We start from the raw sequence: 21921 nt of genomic DNA on the forward strand, positions 1-21921 counted from the left end.
TCAGCGTATACCACCACGTCATCCAAATACACTGCACATCCTTCCAGGTCACGCACCACCAAGTTCATTAGGCGCTGGAAAGTTGCCGGTGCATTCCTTAAACCAAAAGCCATAACATTGTAGGAGTACAGCCCCCCTGGTGTAATAAAAGAAGCAATCTCCCTTGCCCTGTCTGTCAATGGCACTTGCCAGTAACCTTTAAGTAAATCCAGCTTAGTCACAAATTTCGCCCCCCCCACTTGATCAACACAATCCTCCATACGAGGAAGAGGGAAGGAGTCAGGCTTGGTAACTGCGTTCACTTTACGAAAATCTGTACAGAACCGAGGAGTATTGTCTGGCTTTGGGACCAAGAGACAGGGTGAGGCCCAACTAGAGTCAGAGGGAACTGCTATTCCATTATGAAGCCTGTATCTAATCTCATCCTCCAGGTTTTTACGCTTCTCTGGGTGAACACGGTAGAATCTTTGCCTAATGGGCTTCGCACCTCCAACGTCTATATCATGCTTTAGTAAAGTTGTACGTGACGGCGTATCTCCAAATAGGCAAGAGAAACTTCTAATCAGTTTAACTAGCTGTACCCGCTGACCAGACTCTAGATGACCCAAAACGCGTTCCAGTTTATCTAAAGCTTCCTTATTTCTTAGCCGACCAGAAAACATAACCTCATCCGGCCCTGTTAGATCCTCCACCTCTAACACAACTGAGGACGATGGCATAGCCAAACAGACAGGACGAGCTTCAGACAACTCCACCTCCCCCTCACTCCCAAATGATGCACGGGAGACATAAGGCTTCAAAAGATTAACATGACAGAGCCTGGCCTTGGTCCTACGAGCGGGAGTAGAAATTAAATAGTTCTGATCAGACAGCTTCTTCAGCACCGAAAATGGTCCCGAAAATCTTGCTTGCCACGGAGAGGTAACTATGGGCAACAGAGCCAAAACCTGGTCACCTGGGAGAAACTCTCTACGCTCAGTTCGACAATCATAACGTTCCTTCATTTTAGCTTGTGCCCTTGCTAAATTCTTCTTGGCCACCTCCTGAGACATATAGAGCCTATACCTGAACCCATTCACAAAGTCCAGTAGGTTACTTGGAAGTCCTAGTTACTTGGGTAATGTAATATTATTTGTTTTACATGTAATAAAATAAAATGTATTGAAATGGCTGCAACAGATGTTTGGAGATGAGGTGGGCTTTGAGTTGTGCAGCGACAATGCGTATGAATATATATTAATTTTTTTACAAGAAGGCAAATTTCAGATGGGCCACAATGTCCAACAGTCTGGTAGTTAGGAGGGGTTCCAGCCTGTTAGCCTGATGACCTTCTGCCCCATCCGACCCAGAGAATAGAGGTCAACCTCGTGTGGTGATGGCTAGCAGAGACCAACCCAGGTCTGCTAACCGAACGAAAAGTTCCCAGCAGAGTAAACAGTTGGGCTCGTGCAATGTGGCTACTCTTCTTAGTTAAGTTGAAAGCTTGTAGAGTGTTCAAAAGTGATTTACTGATGAATGCAACCAGAGAGCTGAGAGCTAACAACTGTTAAAATCTTTAAAAATATAAGATCGCAACATCAAAGCTGCCATCCACAGTCATCTTAGATTCGAAAACAGTGCACACTGTACAAATTCAAAAATTCGCTATCTATGTCCCTTAGCAACCCAACAGAATTTGAATGTCTCTGCCAGAAAAGGCCTGTTTCTATAATGCCAGATTGGGTTCATGTTCGGCGGGCATCGATGGGCCAGAACCGGTTCCAGTGCTGGTTGGCGATAAACAGGGCTGCCATGTCTGAGCCAGAATAGGGCCATGTCTATAACAGCTACATCTGGGAAAGATATGGCAAACTGGAAATGGAAGGAAATCGCTGACGCTCTGCCGCAATACGGCTAAAATCGTATTTTACAAACAATACTGGGTATATTCCATTTTTCAAAAACACACATTTACATTTCTTTATTTTTGGACTCAAGGAGGGGCACTCCAGGAAGGGCGATGCCCCCATTGCCCTCCATTGGCTAGCTGCCACTGGTGAACGTGAGCCAGAGCTCATGTTCCGCCTTCAGCGTTGGATCTCACTGACGCTCTAGTGGCTAATTGCAGAATCTGCAGGAGTGTAGAGTGTTTTAGCCAAGCAATGGTTTCCTCGGATGAAAAATACCATACACACGCTTGTGATGCACTGACTGACTCCAACGCCATCTCAATCCGCATGCACATAAATCAGCCAACAGAATTAATTACTTTCACCGATTTAGAGAACGTCACCCCTGGGGGACCTTACTACCCTCTACTCGTCTCTGTAGGCCTGCTGCTCTTTAAATGAGGTTGTATATTGATGTAAAGCTTGAGAGGCTGCTTTCAGTAATTGTAAACGTTATGTACATGGAGTTATGCCACTGCAGCAAAATACCCTGGGACATTTAAGCAAAAAGAAAACCAAAAAATGTACTTATACACCCGGCTAAAAAAAGCTGTTGAAATAATTAATTACACCGCTGCAGCTTGTGCTTAAATGTGTGCAGCCTCTTTCACTTGCCTAATGAAAGATAAAGCTGCTCTGAAGGGGGTCTCCTTGCTCTCTGCTCTGTTCACTCGTCAAAGATCAAGATCATTTTTTCCTTACTACACTTAATGATGAAATTCCATCCATTAATCTGAGTGTGACATTTTATTCCCCGCATTGTCCAATCTGCATGTTCACCATGCTGTCTACAGACATCACTTCAATCAACAAATCTGAGGTAACACACAGGACCAAACATTTAATCTCCTCCGCTGCTCCCGGCGAAGAACTCTGTATACATGTGTCTCTCGTTAGGATCAGGGAATAAGTTAGTAAGTGTGGACTGCTCAGGTGCTGTACATCACCAGGAGGCTGCACCACACATATGTAGATCCCAGTGTTCCTACACACGGGCACCCACTCTCTGTATCATCATTACATATCCTGCCTATGACCATGCATCTCTACACACAACACAAGATAAACACAAACGGGAGGAGGCTTTGGGCAAAACCCAAGTGCTGGTAATGCAAAAACATCTTTCTATCATGCTCTCTCTGTGTAAGAGAGCACAGACCCTCTGTTGTCTAAGTAAAACTGTTTAGTTGACACACTATTGCCATTTTTCCAAAAGTTTTTTCTTTTTGTAATAACCCCTTTACTGAGAGTAGGCTTGGTTTTGTTTAACACCCGTTTACTTCGTATTGTCTTGAATGATGACAATCGTTGAGACAATGAATTAATGACAATGGGCTTCCTTTTCTTTTTTTTCTTGATTCCAGCTTAGTTGGCCTCAACAGTATCAGATTTGTGCAACCATATTATCATAATGTGACTGCAACCACGACAAAAGTCAAAGCATAATCACAATGCGGCACGAACCGACGGAATAGATATACATAACTATATGCAGTTTTGGGAGTTTTACAGTAAGCGTTGATAGTCATGTCATTTTAGAAATAAGAATGTCGAAAACATTATTACATGATTCTCCTTCCTTAAAGCAATAAGATCAACAAAATATTCAGTGCATAGTCTAATAGCTTTCAACAAAGATCCCATTAAGTGTGGCGCAATATTAAATTGGACACATATCAAACGATGTGATGTTCCATGAACCTGCGGGATCACTGTAATCACACACTTAGTGGCCGTGACATGCACTTTTAAGACCCTGGCGCATATCTCTCAACCACTTTTTCTCAAGAGCGATATCTGATATTTCTTCATTTCTACTTCAGTTCTTTTTCACATTCATTTTCATGGTAATTTAGTTGACGTTAGTTAATCGACTTTCTTAGCTGTGCATTAAGGGGTATACATATTTACTATAGGCGACTGTGGGTGAGTGGGGACCACGGTCGTCCTCTAATCAGAGGGTTGTCTGTTTGATCCCAGGCCCGGCTAACCCGCATGTCGATGTGTCCTTGGGCAAGACACTTAACCCAACATTGCTCCTGTAGCTGCGACTACAGTGTGTGAATGTTAGTTACGATGTGCAGGTGTCACTGTGTATGGTTCTCCTATCATCAGTGTATGAATGGGTGTGAATGGGTGAATGACGTCATGTAGTGTTAAAGCGCTTTGAGTGGTCTGAAGACTAGAAAAGCGCTATACAAGTACAGTCCATTTACCGTATACTACTCAACCAAGGCAGAATAAATGTAGTTATGCCTTTTGTATGGGTCGTAGTGGCGCAGGGGGTAGAGCGGGTGTGCTGGGAACTGCAAGGTTGGTGGTTCGAGTCCCGGCTGCCCCATGTCTCAAGTCAAAGTGTCCCTGAGCAAGACACCTAACCCTAATTGCTCCCTGGGCAAAATGTAAAAACCATGGGTTTAATGTGTAATGTAAGTTGCTTTAGATAAAGGCGTCTGCTAAATGACCTGTAATGAAAATGTATATAAAGGTCAAATGTTATCCAGCCCTTAATGGCATTCAAACATTTCCTGCACACAACCCTTAATATTCAGATATACTGTAGCTGAGAAGCTATCCAATTGGACGTTAGCCAGCAGCAACATGCTAGTGTCGAGCGGACAGAAAAAGGGTTGGGTTGTGTTGCTGTTTTAGCTCATTGGTCATAGTCCATTGTTTTCTCCCACAGAATATAAATCCCACTGCTTTTCTTGACTAGCCCACCTTGCTAAGCAGTCAAATGCTAGAACTGGCCAAGCGTCCATGGATAAGCTGATTATGTTCCTATGCCCTGACCAATGGTATGTGAGGTCAGTGCCAAACCTTTTTCTGAGCTTTCTGTGCCGCTGCCAGCAGACCCCGGTCAAATGTGTAGAATTTTAGAATAACGAACAATTGCCACATGGGTTATCCACCTGCAAGGATTTGGATCTTGGGAACAAGAATTTGATACACTGCTGATTTTGCAGGTTATCCCACTTACTAAGCATGTACACTGTAAACCCGAATTAGTTGACTTTACTCGCGAATCGCGTGGAAACCCGTTGCCCTATCCCACTTTAGTTTTTACACAAGCTGAAACTAGAAATGTTGCGTTGTATTAACGTGGAACCTTAAGTTTTTATACAAGCTGAAACTAAACATGTTGCGTTGTATTAACGTGGAACCTTAAGTTTTTATACAAGCTGAAACTAAACATGTTGCGTTGTATTAACGTGGAACCTTACGTTTTTATACAAGCTGAAACTAAACATGTTGCGTTGTATTAACGTGGAACCTTACGTTTTTATACAAGCTGAAACTAAACATGTTGCGTTGTATTAACGTGGAACCTTACGTTTTTATACAAGCTGAAACTAAACATGTTGCGTTGTATTAACGTGGAACCTTAAGTTTAGTATTTATATTTATTAGTAGTGTGTACTCAAAATCATTAGATAAAACTAGCTATTATGACTTGTTATTGCTACTCATCATTTAACACAATTATTGTATTTTCCTCTAATTTAATTTGCTTTTGATTGGTTTTTAAATATGTTATTAAACATTGTTTCAATTAAATTGGATAAAAAAAACAGAAACACCTGTAAATGCTCCAATGCATTTTACTTTTAAGAAAAATGGCCAAACACAGCTAATCACAAAAAGGATCTGTTTCATCTGCCTCAATGAAGGGAGGCCAGAGCATGAACTAACAGACTATCATATCAGAACAATATCTAATTCCATCTACATAGACTGATGAAGAACTGAAACATATATATAATATAACAATGTCCTATGTCTTTCCGCTACAACTCCGCTCAGTTTAAATTGTCACACAAGTCACATCCTTTAGCACGCTTCCCACAAAATATGTGTATAGGTGTGTCAGTTTTGTTTGTGGGTGTTGTGTGTGGGTGTTGTATGTGTCTGTGTGTGTGTGTGTGTGTGTGTGCGTTTTATGCGTCTGTTTGTCCACCTGTTTTACAGAAAATAAGAAGGTTTACCCCACAGGTAAGAAAAAAAAAATAGTCAACAGTTTCTTAAAAGTAGACTTGACATCTCTTTACATTGCGAGCTGATTTTTCAAAGTCTGTAGCTTTGGCTTTAGGTCAGTGTGAACTAACAAGAGCAATACCTGTTGGATGAACTGAAATGTGAGCTTCATAGTCTTGGGGTAGTTAAGATGGAGTGCATACATGAGTCCAAACACAAGGCACATTGCTTTGGGCAGATCTTGAATGCTGTCCATCACAACTTCTCCCTCAATGATGATTTCCAACGAGGCTGGCCTGAGATGCTGGGAGGATGTGAGCACAGCACCTTCACGCTCAATAAGAAGTATCCCAATGTCTGGGTCACAAAAAGAATCCTCATCGTCAGATTCCTAAATAAAGAAAAACAGAAGAGCCCACTCATTACATTCTATTTCTCAGTTGAAAAAAAACTTTCATTAAAAATGATAAGAAAGCAAGAGCTTACTTACAAAGCCTGCTTTGAAGAAGTCTGTGGGGTTGTCCCCAGGATGATAGGAAGCCCTCTGACACTCAGTTGGCTCTGTAGTCTTTTGGGAATTAAACACAGTACCACAAGTTAGATAGCTCAAATGAAAAACAAATAATGATCTCTAAGAAATCTTAAACAGGCCGAGCAATGTTTGGATAGAATTATGCAACTAATAGAGTAGCATAGTGATATGATGTTTATACCTAACCCAAGAAAAACAATGCCAAGTACATAATGTGTATGGACTTACATTGGTCTGTTGTAAAATATGTGTCAACAACTGTCCAACATTCTCTCTCTTGGATCCAAATAACTCGAGGACACGAGGACTGTGCCGGTCGATGCTCTCATAGAATTCCGTCTTGAGGTTCTTGCCCACAATCCTGCTGCACTCCATGAAGACCTGAAAAATACAGAGAACAATAAAAATCTGAATTTAGATCAACTGAACTATACAAGGCAGCTAAGCCATCTGCGAAGTAGTGCTGTCCTGAAAAACATCCATGAATGTCCTTTTTATACGATTTGAAATGTTGATGTTTAAATTAAAAACATCATGCCCCAAATTAAGAATACCAATATTTCCTTTAAAGAGGACAAGAGAAATATACATCTAGACACATTATATAATAGAAAGATAATTATTTGTTATGTTCTCTTTCTTAAACATACTTGATCTTCAGTGAAAAGGGCAGGCCAGCGTCTCACCATCGTGCTTATGGCAGGTTCCGACTCCACTACCTCTTTTCTTCTCAGAGCAAACGTCTGATCCATCTTCTGTTTCACAAGAGGTCCATTTGGTGTTCTCTTCTGCATTTCATCAACCAAGTCTTTACAGGCCTCCAGGGCTGCCTGATCAAATGCACACACATTGTTGGTGTAAGCAGGGAAATGGGACAGTTCTACCATAGTTTTTAACCGATAATGTTTTAAAAGGTAACCCCTTTTCGCACAGATAAACTCACAGTACTTACACTTCCACAGCATCCTCACACCACAAGAGTCTGTAAAACAAGAAACTGTTTAGGTCAACAACTCAGCACAACAATGTCACTGTTAAATACAATAAGGTAATAAAACCGAAACAACACCTGTGTTACAGAGAAAACCGGCATGAAAACAAGCGTGTGTGAGGCCGGTTACACACTGCCGGCGTGGCATTTCTGTTGCGTGTCAGCTGCGTGGATTTTTCTATCTTTTCACACCAGAAACGTGTCTGACGCGGCGCTGCTGCTGCTGCTAGCCTTGTCTGGACACATGCATGTTTCCCATTGATTTACTGCACTCAAGCAGTATACTTCATGTTACACATAAATATATACTGATTTGATTACAGCAAAGACAACGTCGGCAGTATTGATGGTAAATACACTACAGTATATTGCATTCTGTACAGGTGCAATATTTGAAAATCGATCATCTGTTTGTTTTTTAAATTACATTTGTATATCTGCATTTATGTCATAAACCTGAGACTTTCGAACATCAACATGCCATTTATTAATTTGTATTCATGTCAAAATGAAATATACTAATATATCTTTTCATATAAAATTTAGCCTGGAAACGCTTCCAATGCTTGCGTGTGGCGTGAAATAGCCGTCGGTCCTGTTTCTAGCAGGCGTGTGTAAGCTCGAACCGTTTGACTATAAACAGACACGCCACGCAGCCAGTGTGTAGAGAGTGAGAGGGGAAAAGAGAGTGACCAGTGAATCAATGGCTGCAAGTAGCTCGGGTGTAGCTAAACACCTCCACAGCGGATGTAATTTGCCCCGACAGCGGTTGAATCGTTTTTCTATTGCGTAAAATGACGGTTGAATAAGTGATACAGTCGAACAAACTAACGGTATGCGAGCCGTCCTCAGACTGTTAACACTAAGTTAACTTTAAGTTCAGCTAACACTTTTTGAGTAGCTAGCTAGCTAGTTTTAGCAATAAGCATGTATTAACACCATGCACAGGTTCAAACATTAACATTAGACGGAAATAAAAGCTGCGTCAAATTATCTGCAAGCTTTTGGGTATTAAACATTCCCACAAAGATAACTAGGCTACAATAGTTATTTTACATACTAACCATTCCACTTCGAGGTGGTAAGGTTGCTTTCTTGGATTCCGTCTGCTGCCGATGCCTGTGCTCGTCCCGCCAAGTGAAGAGCCCCTTGGACGCACGTTGGACGTTGGTCTGGTCACGTGACCAGGCAGCTTTTTGAATTAGCCCCTCCCCTTTATTGCAAAAGTAAACATACTGAGTTATCTGTGCTAAAAATGATTAGTGCAATGAATTTTTCAGCTAATTAGTACAAACAACTAATGTTGTTTAGTAATGATAGCAGGTTTTTACTAAACATAAAAGAATAAGTAATGATCACTCGTAAGTTTAATTAGAAACAAAATCCGGGTTTACAGTGTAGGAGTCTGTCATCTTTATCATAGGTACTCTTCAACTGTGAGTAACGGAATCTAAAACAAATCCAGTAAATCTTTTTTTTTTTTTAATTTAGCTCCCTCCAAAGATTTTCTATTGGGTCCAGTTCTGGAGACTGGCTAGGCAACTACAGGACCTTGAGATGCTTCTTACGGAGCCACACCTTTGTTGCCCTGGCTGTGTGTTTTGGGTTCGTTGTCATGCTGGAAGGCCCAGCCAGGGCCCATCTTCAATGCTCTTTCTGAGGGACGGGTAACTTCAGACGGGTCTGGACATGCGCTGGCCTGAGCAGGGGGACCTTCCGTGCACTGCAGGATTTCAATCCATGAAGTTGTCAGGATTCCACCCTCATCCCGTTCAACATCGCCTCCCACTCAATTCCATTCTCCTCCCTCTCATTCAATCACCCGGTCACCTGACTACTAATCACCTTCACCTGAGCCTAATCACCAGCACTCCTTTATAACCCAACATGCATCACTCACCCGTTGTCTGATCTCGTCATTCCATGACTACAGACTCTTCGAGCTCACTTCCGTGTCTTCCCAGATACCCTCCTGAGCTTCCTGAAACTCCATGCGTCATCATCAGCTGTTCACCACCTCCATCGGCGTCTTCATCCGTCACAGAGCAAGCAGGTCTCCTCGCCTTTCAGCTAAGATTCTCCATTCACCCCGTGTCTTACAACCTACTTTCCTCTCGACGTCTGCAACAATAAAGCTGCATTTGAAACTCACCCCTCTGTTCCGTGTTTCAATACCTGACAGAAGATCAGACCGCAATATGCAACGCTCTACGGATGCACGAGAGGATCCACCGCTACCAATTCCCCCGGCTTCAGCTCCTCTGGCAGCGGAGTCCCTCCCGCGTACACCCGCAGCTTTGTTCTCTGCCTCTTCGAGTCCCATGGCCCGGCCCGCGCCCTACTCCGGTGAGGCGGAGGATTGCAGTGGGTTTCTCTTACAAACATCTCTATACTTCACCATGAATGAACATCAATTCAGTGGCGATCCTGCTCGGGTGGCCTTCCTCATATCACTGTTGTCCGGCCCCGCTCTTCAATGGGCTCAAGCCTTGTGGCAATCCGATTCTCCGGTAATTAAATCTCTCCCTGATTTTCTCCGTCACTTTAAAGAGGTGTTTGGCCAAACAGTGGCTTCATTATCTGTTCACGATCAATTGTTCCAACTTCAACAAGGGAATTCTTCCGTGAACGCCTACGCTCTTCGCTTCCGCACCCTCGCCGCAGCTAGTGGATGGAACGAGCCCGCGTTAATCACCGCATTCCGCCAGGGGTTAAACCCGACGGTTCGTCAGCTGATTGTGGTGTATGATGATGTCATGGGCATCGAAAATCTCATCCAGAAAACCATTCGAGTTGCACAACTACTCACTGCTTGCGATCGGCCCACACACATGAGACCTTCCCCGCTGCCGGCAACAGACTCCTCCCCGGCCTCTCCTCCGGCTCCAATTCCTATGGAAGTCGACGCCTCTCATCTCTCCCCTTCTGAGCGCCTGCGACGAATGCAACAACATCTATGTCTATACTGTGCTTCTGACCAGCATATGCTCAGCAACTGCCCCGTTCGACCTCCGCGCCTAGCAGTGAGTTCAATTACTGTAGCCCCTCCAGTAGAACATCTAGTGAAAACACGAGTACATCTCCTAACCCATAAACTGTGTTTTCCAGCGCAAGCCCTCATCGATTCAGGCTCCGCGGGGAACTTCATCTCCTTCACCTGCCTTCAGAAGATGAATCTCAGCAGAAAACGACTAGATCACGATCTCTCTATTAACACCATCCAAGGCAAACCGCTAGGCCGAGGTCGTATCCGTTACTGCTCCCCCGTAATCACTCTTCAAATAGGATGTCTGCATTCCGAGAAAATTTCCTTTATGGTGCTGGAGGAGTCTACCGCTGAACTCATCCTGGGACGACCCTGGTTGATCCAACATCAACCCGTACTCTGCTGGAAAACCGGCGAAATCCTCCGATGGGGTAATGACTGTCACCACTCCTGTTTGAAGTCTGTTAAGAAAATCTCTTCTTCCTCTTCCTCGCCAGACGACTCCGAGGTCGCGGTTCCTGTGTTATCTGCAGTTGAAACCGGCTCCCAGACCCACGTCCAATGTGAAATTCCAGTGGAGTACCGGACGTTCCAGGACGTCTTCAGTAAAGCACTGGCAACCAAGTTACCACCTCATCGGCCAGGGGACTGTGCAATTGACCTGCTACCCGGAGCTACACTTCCTAAGGGCCGAATATATCCTTTGTCCATCCCGGAACAAAGGGCCATGGAGGAGTATGTGGCAGAGGCATTACAGCAAGAGTTCATACGTCCATCCATCTCCCCGGCCGCCTCAAGCTTTTTCTTCGTGGCTAAGAAGGACGGGGGCTTGCGGCCCTGCATTGACTATCGTCACCTGAATTCACAAACCATCAAATTCCGGTATCCCCTTCCTCTGGTCCCTGCCGCTCTGGAACAGCTACGTGGCGCCCGCCTCTTTTCCAAGCTAGACTTGAGAAGTGCCTACAATCTGATACGAATCCGTCATGGCGATGAATGGAAGACTGCCTTCGTGACCCCCTCAGGCCACTACGAGTATCAGGTAATGCCGTTCGGCTTATCCAACGCTCCTGCTGTCTTCCAGAGCTACATGAACGAAGTTCTCCGGCCCTTCCTCAACCGGTTTGTCATTGTGTACATCGACGACATACTAATCTATTCTTCTTCCAGATCTGAGCATCATAATCATGTCCTTCAAGTACTACGAAAGCTACGAGAACACCAACTATACCTCAAATTGGAGAAGTGCGAGTTCCACACTTCAACCGTCCAGTTCCTGGGATACATCATCAGCCAAGAGGGAATCCAAATGGACCCGAGGAAGGTAGACGCCATTCAGGACTGGCCCATGCCAGCCACCATTAAAGAACTCCAGCGCTTCCTAGGATTTGCAAATTTCTACAGACGTTTCATCCAAAACTACAGTCACCTCAGCTCTCCCCTCACATCTGCTCTGAAGGGCCGGCCCAAGTCCCTGTCCTTGACACCCGCAGCCATGGAAGCATTCCAACAACTAAAGGACTCTTTCTCCTCTGCACCTGTTTTAGCTCATCCCAACCCAGAACTTCCGTTCATCGTGGAAGTTGATGCTTCATCTACTGGTGTAGGAGCAGTACTGTCTCAGCGGCAGGGCGAACCCCCCATACTCCATCCATGCGCCTTCTTCTCCAGGAAACTTGCCCCGGCGGAGCAGAATTATGATATTGGAAACCGTGAGCTACTCGCCATCAAGCTAGCCCTTGAGGAATGGAGACACTGGCTGGAGGGGGCTAATCACCAGTTTGAGGTAATTACTGACCACAGAAACCTTGAATACCTTCGTGAAACTAAAAGACTGAATCCAAGACAAGCCCGCTGGGCTCTCTTCTTCACCCGCTTCGACTTCATGGTATCATATCGCCCTGGAAGTAAGAATTGCAGGGCAGATGCCCTCTCCCGAATCCATCATGCTTCCTCGGACGAGGCCGAACCGGTTCCTATCCTCCCTCCAGCTCTCTTCATTAGTCCGATCATCTGGGACCTTGACGACCAGATCAATCAGGAAAACCTTCTCCATCCTGCTCCGCCGGGAGGGCCAGACGGGAGCAAATTCGTCCCTGAACACCTGAGAACCCCCCTTCTGGACTCGGCCCACTCTGTTCCGGGCACTGGACATCCGGGTAGCAAGCGGACCCTCTCACTCCTCCGTCAACGGTACTGGTGGCCCACCATCTCGGAGGACGTCGCAAGGTTCGTCAAAGGATGTTCAGTCTGTGCCATCGTCAATACCCCGAGGAGACTGCCTGAGGGAAAATTATTGCCTCTACCGATTCCGCGTCGTCCATGGTCCCACATCGGAATCGACTTCATGACCGACCTTCCTCCTTCTGATGGTTTCACGTGTGTACTAGTAGTGGTGGATCGTTTCTCAAAGGGCTGCAAGTTAATCCCGCTAGCTGGCCTCCCTACTGCACTCGTGACCGCAGAAGCCCTCTTCCATAATGTCTTCCGGAACTTCGGAATTCCAGAAGACATAGTCTCGGACAGGGGACCCCAGTTCATCTCCAGAGTCTGGCGTGCCTTCTTCCGGCTCCTCGGGGTAACTGTCAGCCTTTCATCAGGATACCATCCACAGACTAATGGCCAAACTGAACGCAAGATCCAAGAGATTGGTCGATATCTGCGGACCTACTGCCACCAGTACCAGGACAGCTGGAACCAATACCTCCCCTGGGCGGAATATGCCCAAAATTCCCTGCGACAGTCCACCACCGGGCTCACCCCATTTCAATGCATACTAGGATACCAGCCACCTCTCTTCCCCTGGTCGGGTGAGCCCTCGGAGGTTCCAGCTGTCGACTTCTGGTTCCATCAGAGCGAGGGGGTATGGGACTCGGCTCACGTTCAACTCCAACAGGCAGTCAGAAGGCACAAGCTGACCGTCGAAGACTAAAAACTCCTATTTATCAACCAGGACAGAAGGTTTGGCTCTCTACTAGAAATATTCGACTCAGACTGCCCTGTCGTAAGCTGAATCCTCGGTTCATTGGACCATTCCCCATCGAGAGGCAGTTGAACGAAGTCACCTACAGACTCAAGCTACCCCGACAGTATCGTATATCTCCCTCATTTCATGTTTCGCTGTTAAAACCCTTCATTGAACCGGTCTCCCCTTGTCCCTCAGATGACCCCTCGGTGGATGTACCTCCTCCTCCGGTGCCTGTGGAGGATGAACCCATCTATGGGATCCGGACCATCTTGGACTCTCGGCGGCGAGGTCCCCGACTGGAGTACCTCATCGACTGGGAGGATTACGGACCTGAGGAACGATGCTGGGTACTTCGTGATGACGTCCTAGATCCGACGCTCCTCTCTCTGTTTCACGAGGAACATCCGGATCGTCCTGCACCCAGAGGTCGGGGTAGACCTCGTCGCCGACAACATCCTTCGCAGGCGTCAAGAGCCGCCTCGGGAGGAGGGGGTACTGTCAGGATTCCACCCTCATCCCGTTCAACATCGCCTCCCACTCAATTCCATTCTCCTCCCTCTCATTCAATCACCCGGTCACCTGACTACTAATCACCTTCACCTGAGCCTAATCACCAGCACTCCTTTATAACCCAACATGCATCACTCACCCGTTGTCTGATCTCGTCATTCCATGACTACAGACTCTTCGAGCTCACTTCCGTGTCTTCCCAGATACCCTCCTGAGCTTCCTGAAACTCCATGCGTCATCATCAGCTGTTCACCACCTCCATCGGCGTCTTCATCCGTCACAGAGCAAGCAGGTCTCCTCGCCTTTCAGCTAAGATTCTCCATTCACCCCGTGTCTTACAACCTACTTTCCTCTCGACGTCTGCAACAATAAAGCTGCATTTGAAACTCACCCCTCTGTTCCGTGTTTCAATACCTGACAGAAGTAGTGTGTTACTAATGGTTTTCTTTGAGACTGTGGTTCCAGCTCTCTTCAGGTCATTGACCAGGTTCTGCCGTGTAGTTCTGGGCGGATCCCTCACCTTCCTCATGATTATTGATGACCCACGAGGCGAGATCTTGAATGGAGCCCCAGACCGAGGGAGATTGACCGTCATCGTGAACTTCTTCTGTTTTCTAATAATTGCGGCAACAGCTTCTTGCATATTGTCCTGTAGCCCATCCCAGCCTCGTGCAGGTCTACAGTTTTATCCCTGATGTCCTCACACAGCTCTCTGGTCTAGGCCATTGTGGAGAGGTTGGAGTCTGTTCAATTGAGTGTGTGGAGAGGTGTCTTTTATACAGGTAACAAGTTCAAATAGGCGCAGTTAATACAGGTAATGAGTGGAGAACTGGTGGGCTTCCTAAAGACAAACGAACAGGTCTGTGAGAGCCAGAATTCTTACTCGTTGGTAGGTGATCAAATACTTCAAAATATATTTTTTTAAATAATAGGATGTGACTTTCTGGATTTGTTTTAGATTCCATCACTCACAACTGAAGAGTTCCTATGATACAAAGTACAGGCACCTACATGCTTTGTATGTGGGAAAACCTGCAAAATCGGCAGTGTATCAAATACTTGTTACACTAAGTATAATAATCATATTATACAGAAATAATTGTTTCAAATGAAAGACATAGATTTACATTGCCAAAAGCAACTTCTCCAAGCACTCAATTTCAAAGCTTTTTGGTGCATGTTGAACTTTATAATTAAAACCATTTTTTTTTTTAATTCAACTATTGCAGGGCTGTCAAACATACGGCCCGCCAGGAGGTCCAATGCGCCCCACCCGATGACTTTGCTAAGTGTAAGAATAGACAGCTAGTTAGACTTCAAGAATGTCACAAACATCAAAACTTGGATGACCGGCAACTTCCTGATGCTAAACTTAGAAAAAACATATCTTGATAGGTCCAGAGCGCCTTCGAAGCCAGCTGTCACGTGATAGTTTTTATAGATGGAATTGCTCTGGTACCCAGCAACACCGTCAGGAATCTGGGAGTTCTCTTCGACCAGGATATGACCTTCAACTCGCATATAAAGAAGACTTCAAGGACTGCCTTTTTTCATCTACGTAACATATCACAAATCAGGAACTTCCGGTCTCAAAGTGATGTCTAAATATTAGTTCATGCATTTGTCACTTCCAGACTGGACTACTGTAATTATTTGTTATCAGGCTGCTCTTAAATCTCTTAAGCCTCTCCAGTTGATTCAGAATGCTGCAGCACGTGTATTAACAAGAACTAAGAAAAGGGATCATATTACTCCTGTATTAACTTCTCTGCACTGGCTCCTTGTTAAATCCAGAATAGAATGTAAGGTACTTCTCCTCACCTACAAGGCACTTGCTGGTGAGGCACCGTCTAATCTTAAAGAGCTTGTAAACACCTTATTGCCTGACAAGGCAGCTGCGCTCCATAGATGCTGGGTTACTTGTTGTTCCTATGGTTTTAAAAGGTAGGATGGGGGCCAGAGCCTTCAGTTATCAAGCTCCTCTTTTGTGGAACTAGCTTCCACTTTCAGTCCGGGGGCAGATTCGGTCAGCTCTTTTAAAGTAAAACTTAAAACTTTCCTCTTTGATTTTGCCTATAGTTAGGGCTGGCTCAGGTGTGCACGGACCAGCCCTTAGTTAAGCTGCTATAGGCTTAGACTGCCGGGGGACTTCTTAGGACACACCGAGCTCCTCTCTCACTCTCTCGTTCTACAATAATTCACGTTGTATTAATGCACATGACTAATTCAGCTTCTTTCCGGACGTTTTTTTGTGCTTTCTCCCCTAGCAGGTCGTAGTTCCTTCTGGACCCTGGTCCTGAGACCTGCCGTGGCCCTGCTGACGCTTGCTGCTGCCATCATCATCCTCATTATTATTTTAGATATTAATCATATTACTGTACTCATAAACCAACATTACCCTCTCCTAAAGTATTTGTGCTCTCCCTCCCCACAGGCTTCTGTGGATGGTGGTTCTATCTGATGGTGGTTGCCCCTGCAGTGGTCCTGCTGTGCGCCTGGCTTACTACTCACAATTACTTGAAAAATTTCGGTCACAGGAATTGCATGTATTATACATTGTTCATTCTGTACACATGCCATCCATTGTAGTCTGTCCATCCCGGGAGTGGGATCCCTCCTCTGACGTTCTCCCTAAGGTTTCTTCCCTTTTTTTTCCCTCTTGGAAGGGTTTTTTCATTTTTTGGGGAGTTTTTCCTGTGCGGATAGTGGGTTTCGGGACAGAGGATGTCGTATGTGTACAGACTGTAAAGCCCTCTGAGGCAAATTTGTAATTTGCGATTTTGGGCTATACAAAATAAAATGAATTGAATTGATGTTATGGTTTGTCTTCGACCCCAAGTGCACGACACCAGACAGAGTTTATGTTCAGCCAAAAACACGGCGTAGTTTATTCTTTCACAAGAACTCAAGAGCGTAAGGTTCCGAGGAACAAACAAAAACTGCCTCCTTAATTGTCAGTTTAAAACAAAAGAAAACAACTCAAAATCCCTTTAGTCCATGGGCAATAACAGTTCAATGAAAAAAAGAAAAACTCACTCTTAAATAATTCAAAGGGAAAAGTCTCTCGTAGGTATCCACAGGGAAGTCTCCAAACGACGACCGGTGATCCGGTGCACGCCCGGCTCGTCCCCGCTTAAGTCTCTGGCGCGTAAGTCTCTGGCTAGCTGAGCCGTAACAATTGAATTAAATAAAAAATGACAGAAAGACATAAATTGCATTTCTATGAAAGTAGCTGGTATTCCTAAAAAGTCCCCCCCGTCGACCAGACCATCACCGATGATTTGACTGGTTCGGCCCGTGTGACCAGGGCTGTAGTGGAGGGTAAACGCACGTAAACGCCGTTTACGCACCTCTAGAATTTTGGAAATAGCGTTTACGCACCTATAAATAGCGTTTACGCACCTCAAAGTTCCCTGCGCCTTGTATTCTTCCGTTGGAATAATCCGAAATAAACTTGGTGTAATTTTAAAAGAGCTAAGACTACGTTTCCTATTGTTGAACATATAAACGCCGTAGTCTGAATCATTTTCATCTGCGCTGTATTGTGGTCTGTGACCATCCAATCAGTGCCTTGCGGCTGCAGCAGCGACACCAATCGGGATCCAGGAGGTTTGTAAACACATACACGTTGTGGATCAGCCCAGTGGTCCCCAACCTTTTTTTACCTCACGGACCGGTTTCATGTCAGACATTATTTCGCGGACCGGTCGAGAAGGTCCGACGGGGGGGGGGGGCGGGTGTAGTAGTCGCGCACTCTGTGTTCGCTGGTTGTGCACGGTAAAAGGACAAGAAAAACGATGATTAGAAAACAAGTCAGTTCTCAATGTGAAAAAAAACATGCTGTATGGGCTATTTATGATGACATAGGTAGTACATGAGTGTTCCTTTAACTTATGTTGTCAGTGTAATTGACAGGCTGCTTAACTGGTCAACTCTTAAATTCAACATATTTTTTCAATCAGTGAGAGGACAGGCAATGACGCAGAGAGCACAGGGAGAGGAGAAACACCAGATTGAATAGAGAGAGAAGCACAGAGGAGCCATGAACCCCTGAACGCGCGTTCTGGGGTTCATGGCTCCTCTGTGCAAGGCAGGACCTGACGTGGAGGACAAGGAGGCCCTCTGGGCACTACTGTAAAAAGGAGACTCCGTATGTAGATAGTTCTTAATCTGCAATTGTGTTGTTGTGTTGTGTTGACATACTGTTCTTTACTGTTTTCTTAAATTTAATGAACTACAAACTACTAACACATTTATTCATTGTCATTGATTGTATATGACTTTTACTGATAACATAATCCAATATAGCCAGGACAGCCTTACAGAGTCGCGACGCTTTGTGTTGCGTTGCTTGGCATCGCGTTGAGGTCTGTATGATCACAAAATTCAGAGTTTACCCACCTCTAATTTTACCACTAGAGCACTGCGTGTGACATCAAAGTAAAATGAGGTTTAATGTCTTTATTTTAATTCAAACTGATTATAGGCCAGCAGCCGGTGTGGCATTTTACCGGAAAACAATGTGTGGACATTCTTGATCAATCCCCAACGACCAGTGTGGTTGGTGAGAAGAGGGAGGAGATAATACTGTGTGAATAGTGCACCTGGTTGGAGAGGGGCAGCATATAACTTGTGCTGTGACCCTTTTAGCGAGTGGGCTCCTGTATGTCCTGAGCGAGGTTAAAATATTCCAGCGTATCTATAAAATCATTGTCTGTAAATGGCAGCAGAATAAAAATAAGAAATATAATAAGACTTGTTCCACACTTGATGTAAAATGGGTTATTGGTCAAGCAAACGTTTAGATTAAAACACTGCTACTACCTTAGTGGTCTCTAGATAATTAAAATAATCACTGGATATTTGAGTTAATTATGAAACTCCGATGTTCAAATGAAATTAAACAGGTAAAATGGGATTGTCTTTTAAATTATTTTATGAGATACTAGCAACCACCACACCACCGTGCCACCCTGGGGGTTAACACTGTCGCCTCACAGCAAGGTCCTGGGTTTGACTCGACCCAGTGGCCTTTCCGTGTGGAGTCTGCATGTTCTCACCGTGTCTGTGTGGGTTCTCTCCGGATACTCCGGCTTCCTCCCACAGTCCAAATACATGCTCTGGAGATCAGGTTGATTGGGGACACTAAATTGCCCCAAGGTGTGTGGATGTGCGCGTGAATGGTTGTTTGACCAGTCCAGGGTGTACCCTGTCTCTCGCCCGAAGTCGACCGAAGTGGCTGGGATAGACTCGAGTGGATGGACTAGCAACACCACTCCCTTGTTTGGAATTTGGGCTTCATGGAGATTGGTACAATTTGGGGGGTGGAGTTTAATTTAACTATCTTTTCTATTTAATTAAAAGAAACAAAAACCTGCATTTATTTGCAATAAATACAAATGTAGAGATCTGATAAATACACTACAATACTACTACCAGAAAAACACTACAATGAAAAGGCTTAGTTAGGAGCAGGAGGGGGCAGAGGTTTAAGAAGCACTTAACTGAAACGGTTGTGGTTCGCATAATCGAGGTTGCAAATTCGGCGGACTGGCTAAACCTCTCTTCCGTCCAGTTGTGTGCAACAAGACCAGCCAGGGCAGAGTAGAGGCACAGGCTAACTGAGACACCAGGAATGTGGGTGACCAGACAGGCAGAGTAAACAAATTTTGGATTGCACGAACAGCTGCTACGGATGACCCCCTCAGCTATTGTGTAGACCTCCATGAACCTAGAGTGAGCTAATGATTATAAGGCTATCCATGAAAAACATTTACTGCCGATGTTCGTCCAGTTATAGAGAACAATATTTATTGAGTTTCTATTAAACGATTATACCATTGATAGCCCATCTACACCTTTTCTGTGAAGCGCTGGACATCGAACACCACATCCACAAGGCTGAATGACAAAAAAGCCCATTTGACAATTTCACAACAGGATCACATTTTTTAAATTAATATTACTGAACTGTCCACCGCTCCAGTACCGGCCACGCGGATGTCACGTTCAGAGAATTCTACGACAGGATTGGAGCCACTGAGAGTCATTTAAATGAAAGAGTGGATGACGCAGAGAGCTCCCTCGGTCTCCCAATTACAACATCTGACACTAAAGAGGTGTAGTTTGTGACGGGCGGCTCAATCATGAGTTCAAGCCGGAGTTGGCGGTATTCTTAGGTCAATGTGTTGCTGAGGGAGGCCACCAAAAAGAAAGGTCAACGGAAAAGAAAAGATGAGGAATGGCTCCTCGCCAGGAATTGACAAGACATAAAGACAAAGAGGTAAGGACCATCAGCACCTCCACTTCACCCTTTTAGCCACTGTTCCATCAGACACACACAAGAACTCTTCTTCCCTTTGACAAATGCCTATTATCAGATATGCTGACTTGGTTGTGTTCACTTAACGCTGTCAGTCAATCCAGATAGGTAGTTACCCGGCTCATTTATCCAACGCCGTCGGCCCTGTAGATAGGAGAGAACACCCGTTCTACTGTTTTCATCTCCAGACAGTTCTCTTGCACATTTCCATAAGCTTCAATGGTTGTCATCTGTGTATATAATATATATGTTTTTATAGTTGTTGTTATTATCATAATGAGGAGTGAAGACAAAGAAACTGCTGCACATCTTTCTAAGATCTTTGTGATCTGCGATCGGTCCACATCCAAAAAACACGTAGTGTATTTCAATTAATTAATCACAATCACAATAGCGCATCCCTTCCAAAGCATGGATGTTATCAGCTAAATTAATGGCATTGAAAGCAAAGGGTTTCAAAAAAGTTAAAAAAAAAGGCTTAATTTTCTCGGACCATATTTTCACTCTTTTCTGAAAGCTTCAGTCATCGGGATTTAGTTAAGACTGTTTCCTGTTTTACTCTTAAGTTCACTTCTCAAATGACTTGGTTTATTTTACTCTCTGTCTTCCCACCTTCTGAATATAAGATTCTTTGCCGGTTCGTCCTTTGTTGCTGGGTTGTTGTTTTGGAGAGTTTGTTTCCTTATTTCAGCACCTTTACCTAGCAGGCACTATAACTTCTGGACTGTTTCTTATGTTATTAATGTTTCTTCATGCTTCAACCTGCCTCTGAGACTGTATTTAGGGCACCTAATGCCAGCCCTACACAAATCTGTGACCTCGTTAAAAATAATTTGTAACTCTGTATATGTTAACTCAGCCCTTTCTATTAGTAACTTACTTTCTAAATACGTATGCTAAGTCAAAAAGGGGTCCAACATACATACAACATGCTAAGACACATCTGTGAATTAGCAGCGCCAGCATTAATTGGGTTTTGCTACAGATATTTCAACACTCCAACAAACAGCCACGCCTTACTACAATGGAAGAGGGGTCCTTTGGGTTGAAGGAGGTTCACTCTTTCCATCATCCACATTGATTACTCTCTCAAACCAATCCACTGTTCAACATTTTGATTTTCCAATTATCTGCATCAGAAAGGAGCTGCATGTGTCAGTACCTAAATAGGCAATGTGGATTTGAGTCCCTGTATTATCACGTAGGCAGCAACCCTCGATAATGAGACATTGCTTTTAGACAACCAAATCAGACTGCCACACGCTCCACTTCTCTTCAGGTTCTACCCATTCACTGTGTCAAATAACACAGTGGCAAAAATGGCAGCACTGACATTTCTGACATGGGAAGGAAGTGTGACGGTCTTGACCTGCGTACTTTTACTTTGACAACCCACTTTAACCACTGAACTTCAGTGCAATCAGCATGTTGCCTGCACTTAAGTAAATGGAATGCTTTGCTCAAAATAAACTGCAGCGGACTGCGCAGTCCTTCATAAAAATGAAAAACTCACATAAAATTTTGAAACACTAACATGGTTAACAGCCAGGGCTCCTATACAAAACCAAGGCAAAAAAAACTGCAGCCTCTCCACTTGACTAACCACAAACTGAACTTCACTTAGGCTTTAGTCATTACTTTTGGCGGGAAGTTCAGTGGAAAACAAAAACAAACAATATCAACATTTTACATACCGTACTGTGTAGCTT

The 21921-nt window shown here is 44.6% G+C and overlaps 2 protein-coding genes and 1 long non-coding RNA gene across 3 annotated transcripts in view; 1 reads left to right on the top strand and 2 right to left on the bottom strand.

The window, feature by feature from the left end:
• Positions 1 to 21921, bottom strand: part of pudp (pseudouridine 5'-phosphatase) — a 229112-nt gene that overhangs the window by 9621 nt on the left and 197570 nt on the right. The window lies entirely within an intron of this gene.
• Positions 5513 to 8598, bottom strand: LOC120832503 (uncharacterized). The gene is made up of 6 exons (XM_078094615.1): positions 8491 to 8598; positions 7388 to 7417; positions 7122 to 7261; positions 6664 to 6816; positions 6394 to 6471; positions 5513 to 6294 (listed from the first exon to the last, which is right to left on the bottom strand). Exons 2-6 carry the CDS (start codon positions 7398 to 7400, stop codon positions 5974 to 5976), a joined length of 705 nt encoding a protein of 234 aa, XP_077950741.1. The 5' UTR covers positions 7401 to 7417; positions 8491 to 8598; the 3' UTR covers positions 5513 to 5973.
• Positions 13733 to 14280, top strand: LOC144388732 (uncharacterized). Its single transcript, XR_013452954.1, has 2 exons — positions 13733 to 13872; positions 14094 to 14280. It is a non-coding gene; the product is annotated as an uncharacterized LOC144388732 (long non-coding RNA).

Source organism: Gasterosteus aculeatus, chromosome 1 (assembly GCF_964276395.1).
Source record: "Gasterosteus aculeatus chromosome 1, fGasAcu3.hap1.1, whole genome shotgun sequence".
Taxonomy (NCBI): Eukaryota; Metazoa; Chordata; class Actinopteri; order Perciformes; family Gasterosteidae; genus Gasterosteus; species Gasterosteus aculeatus.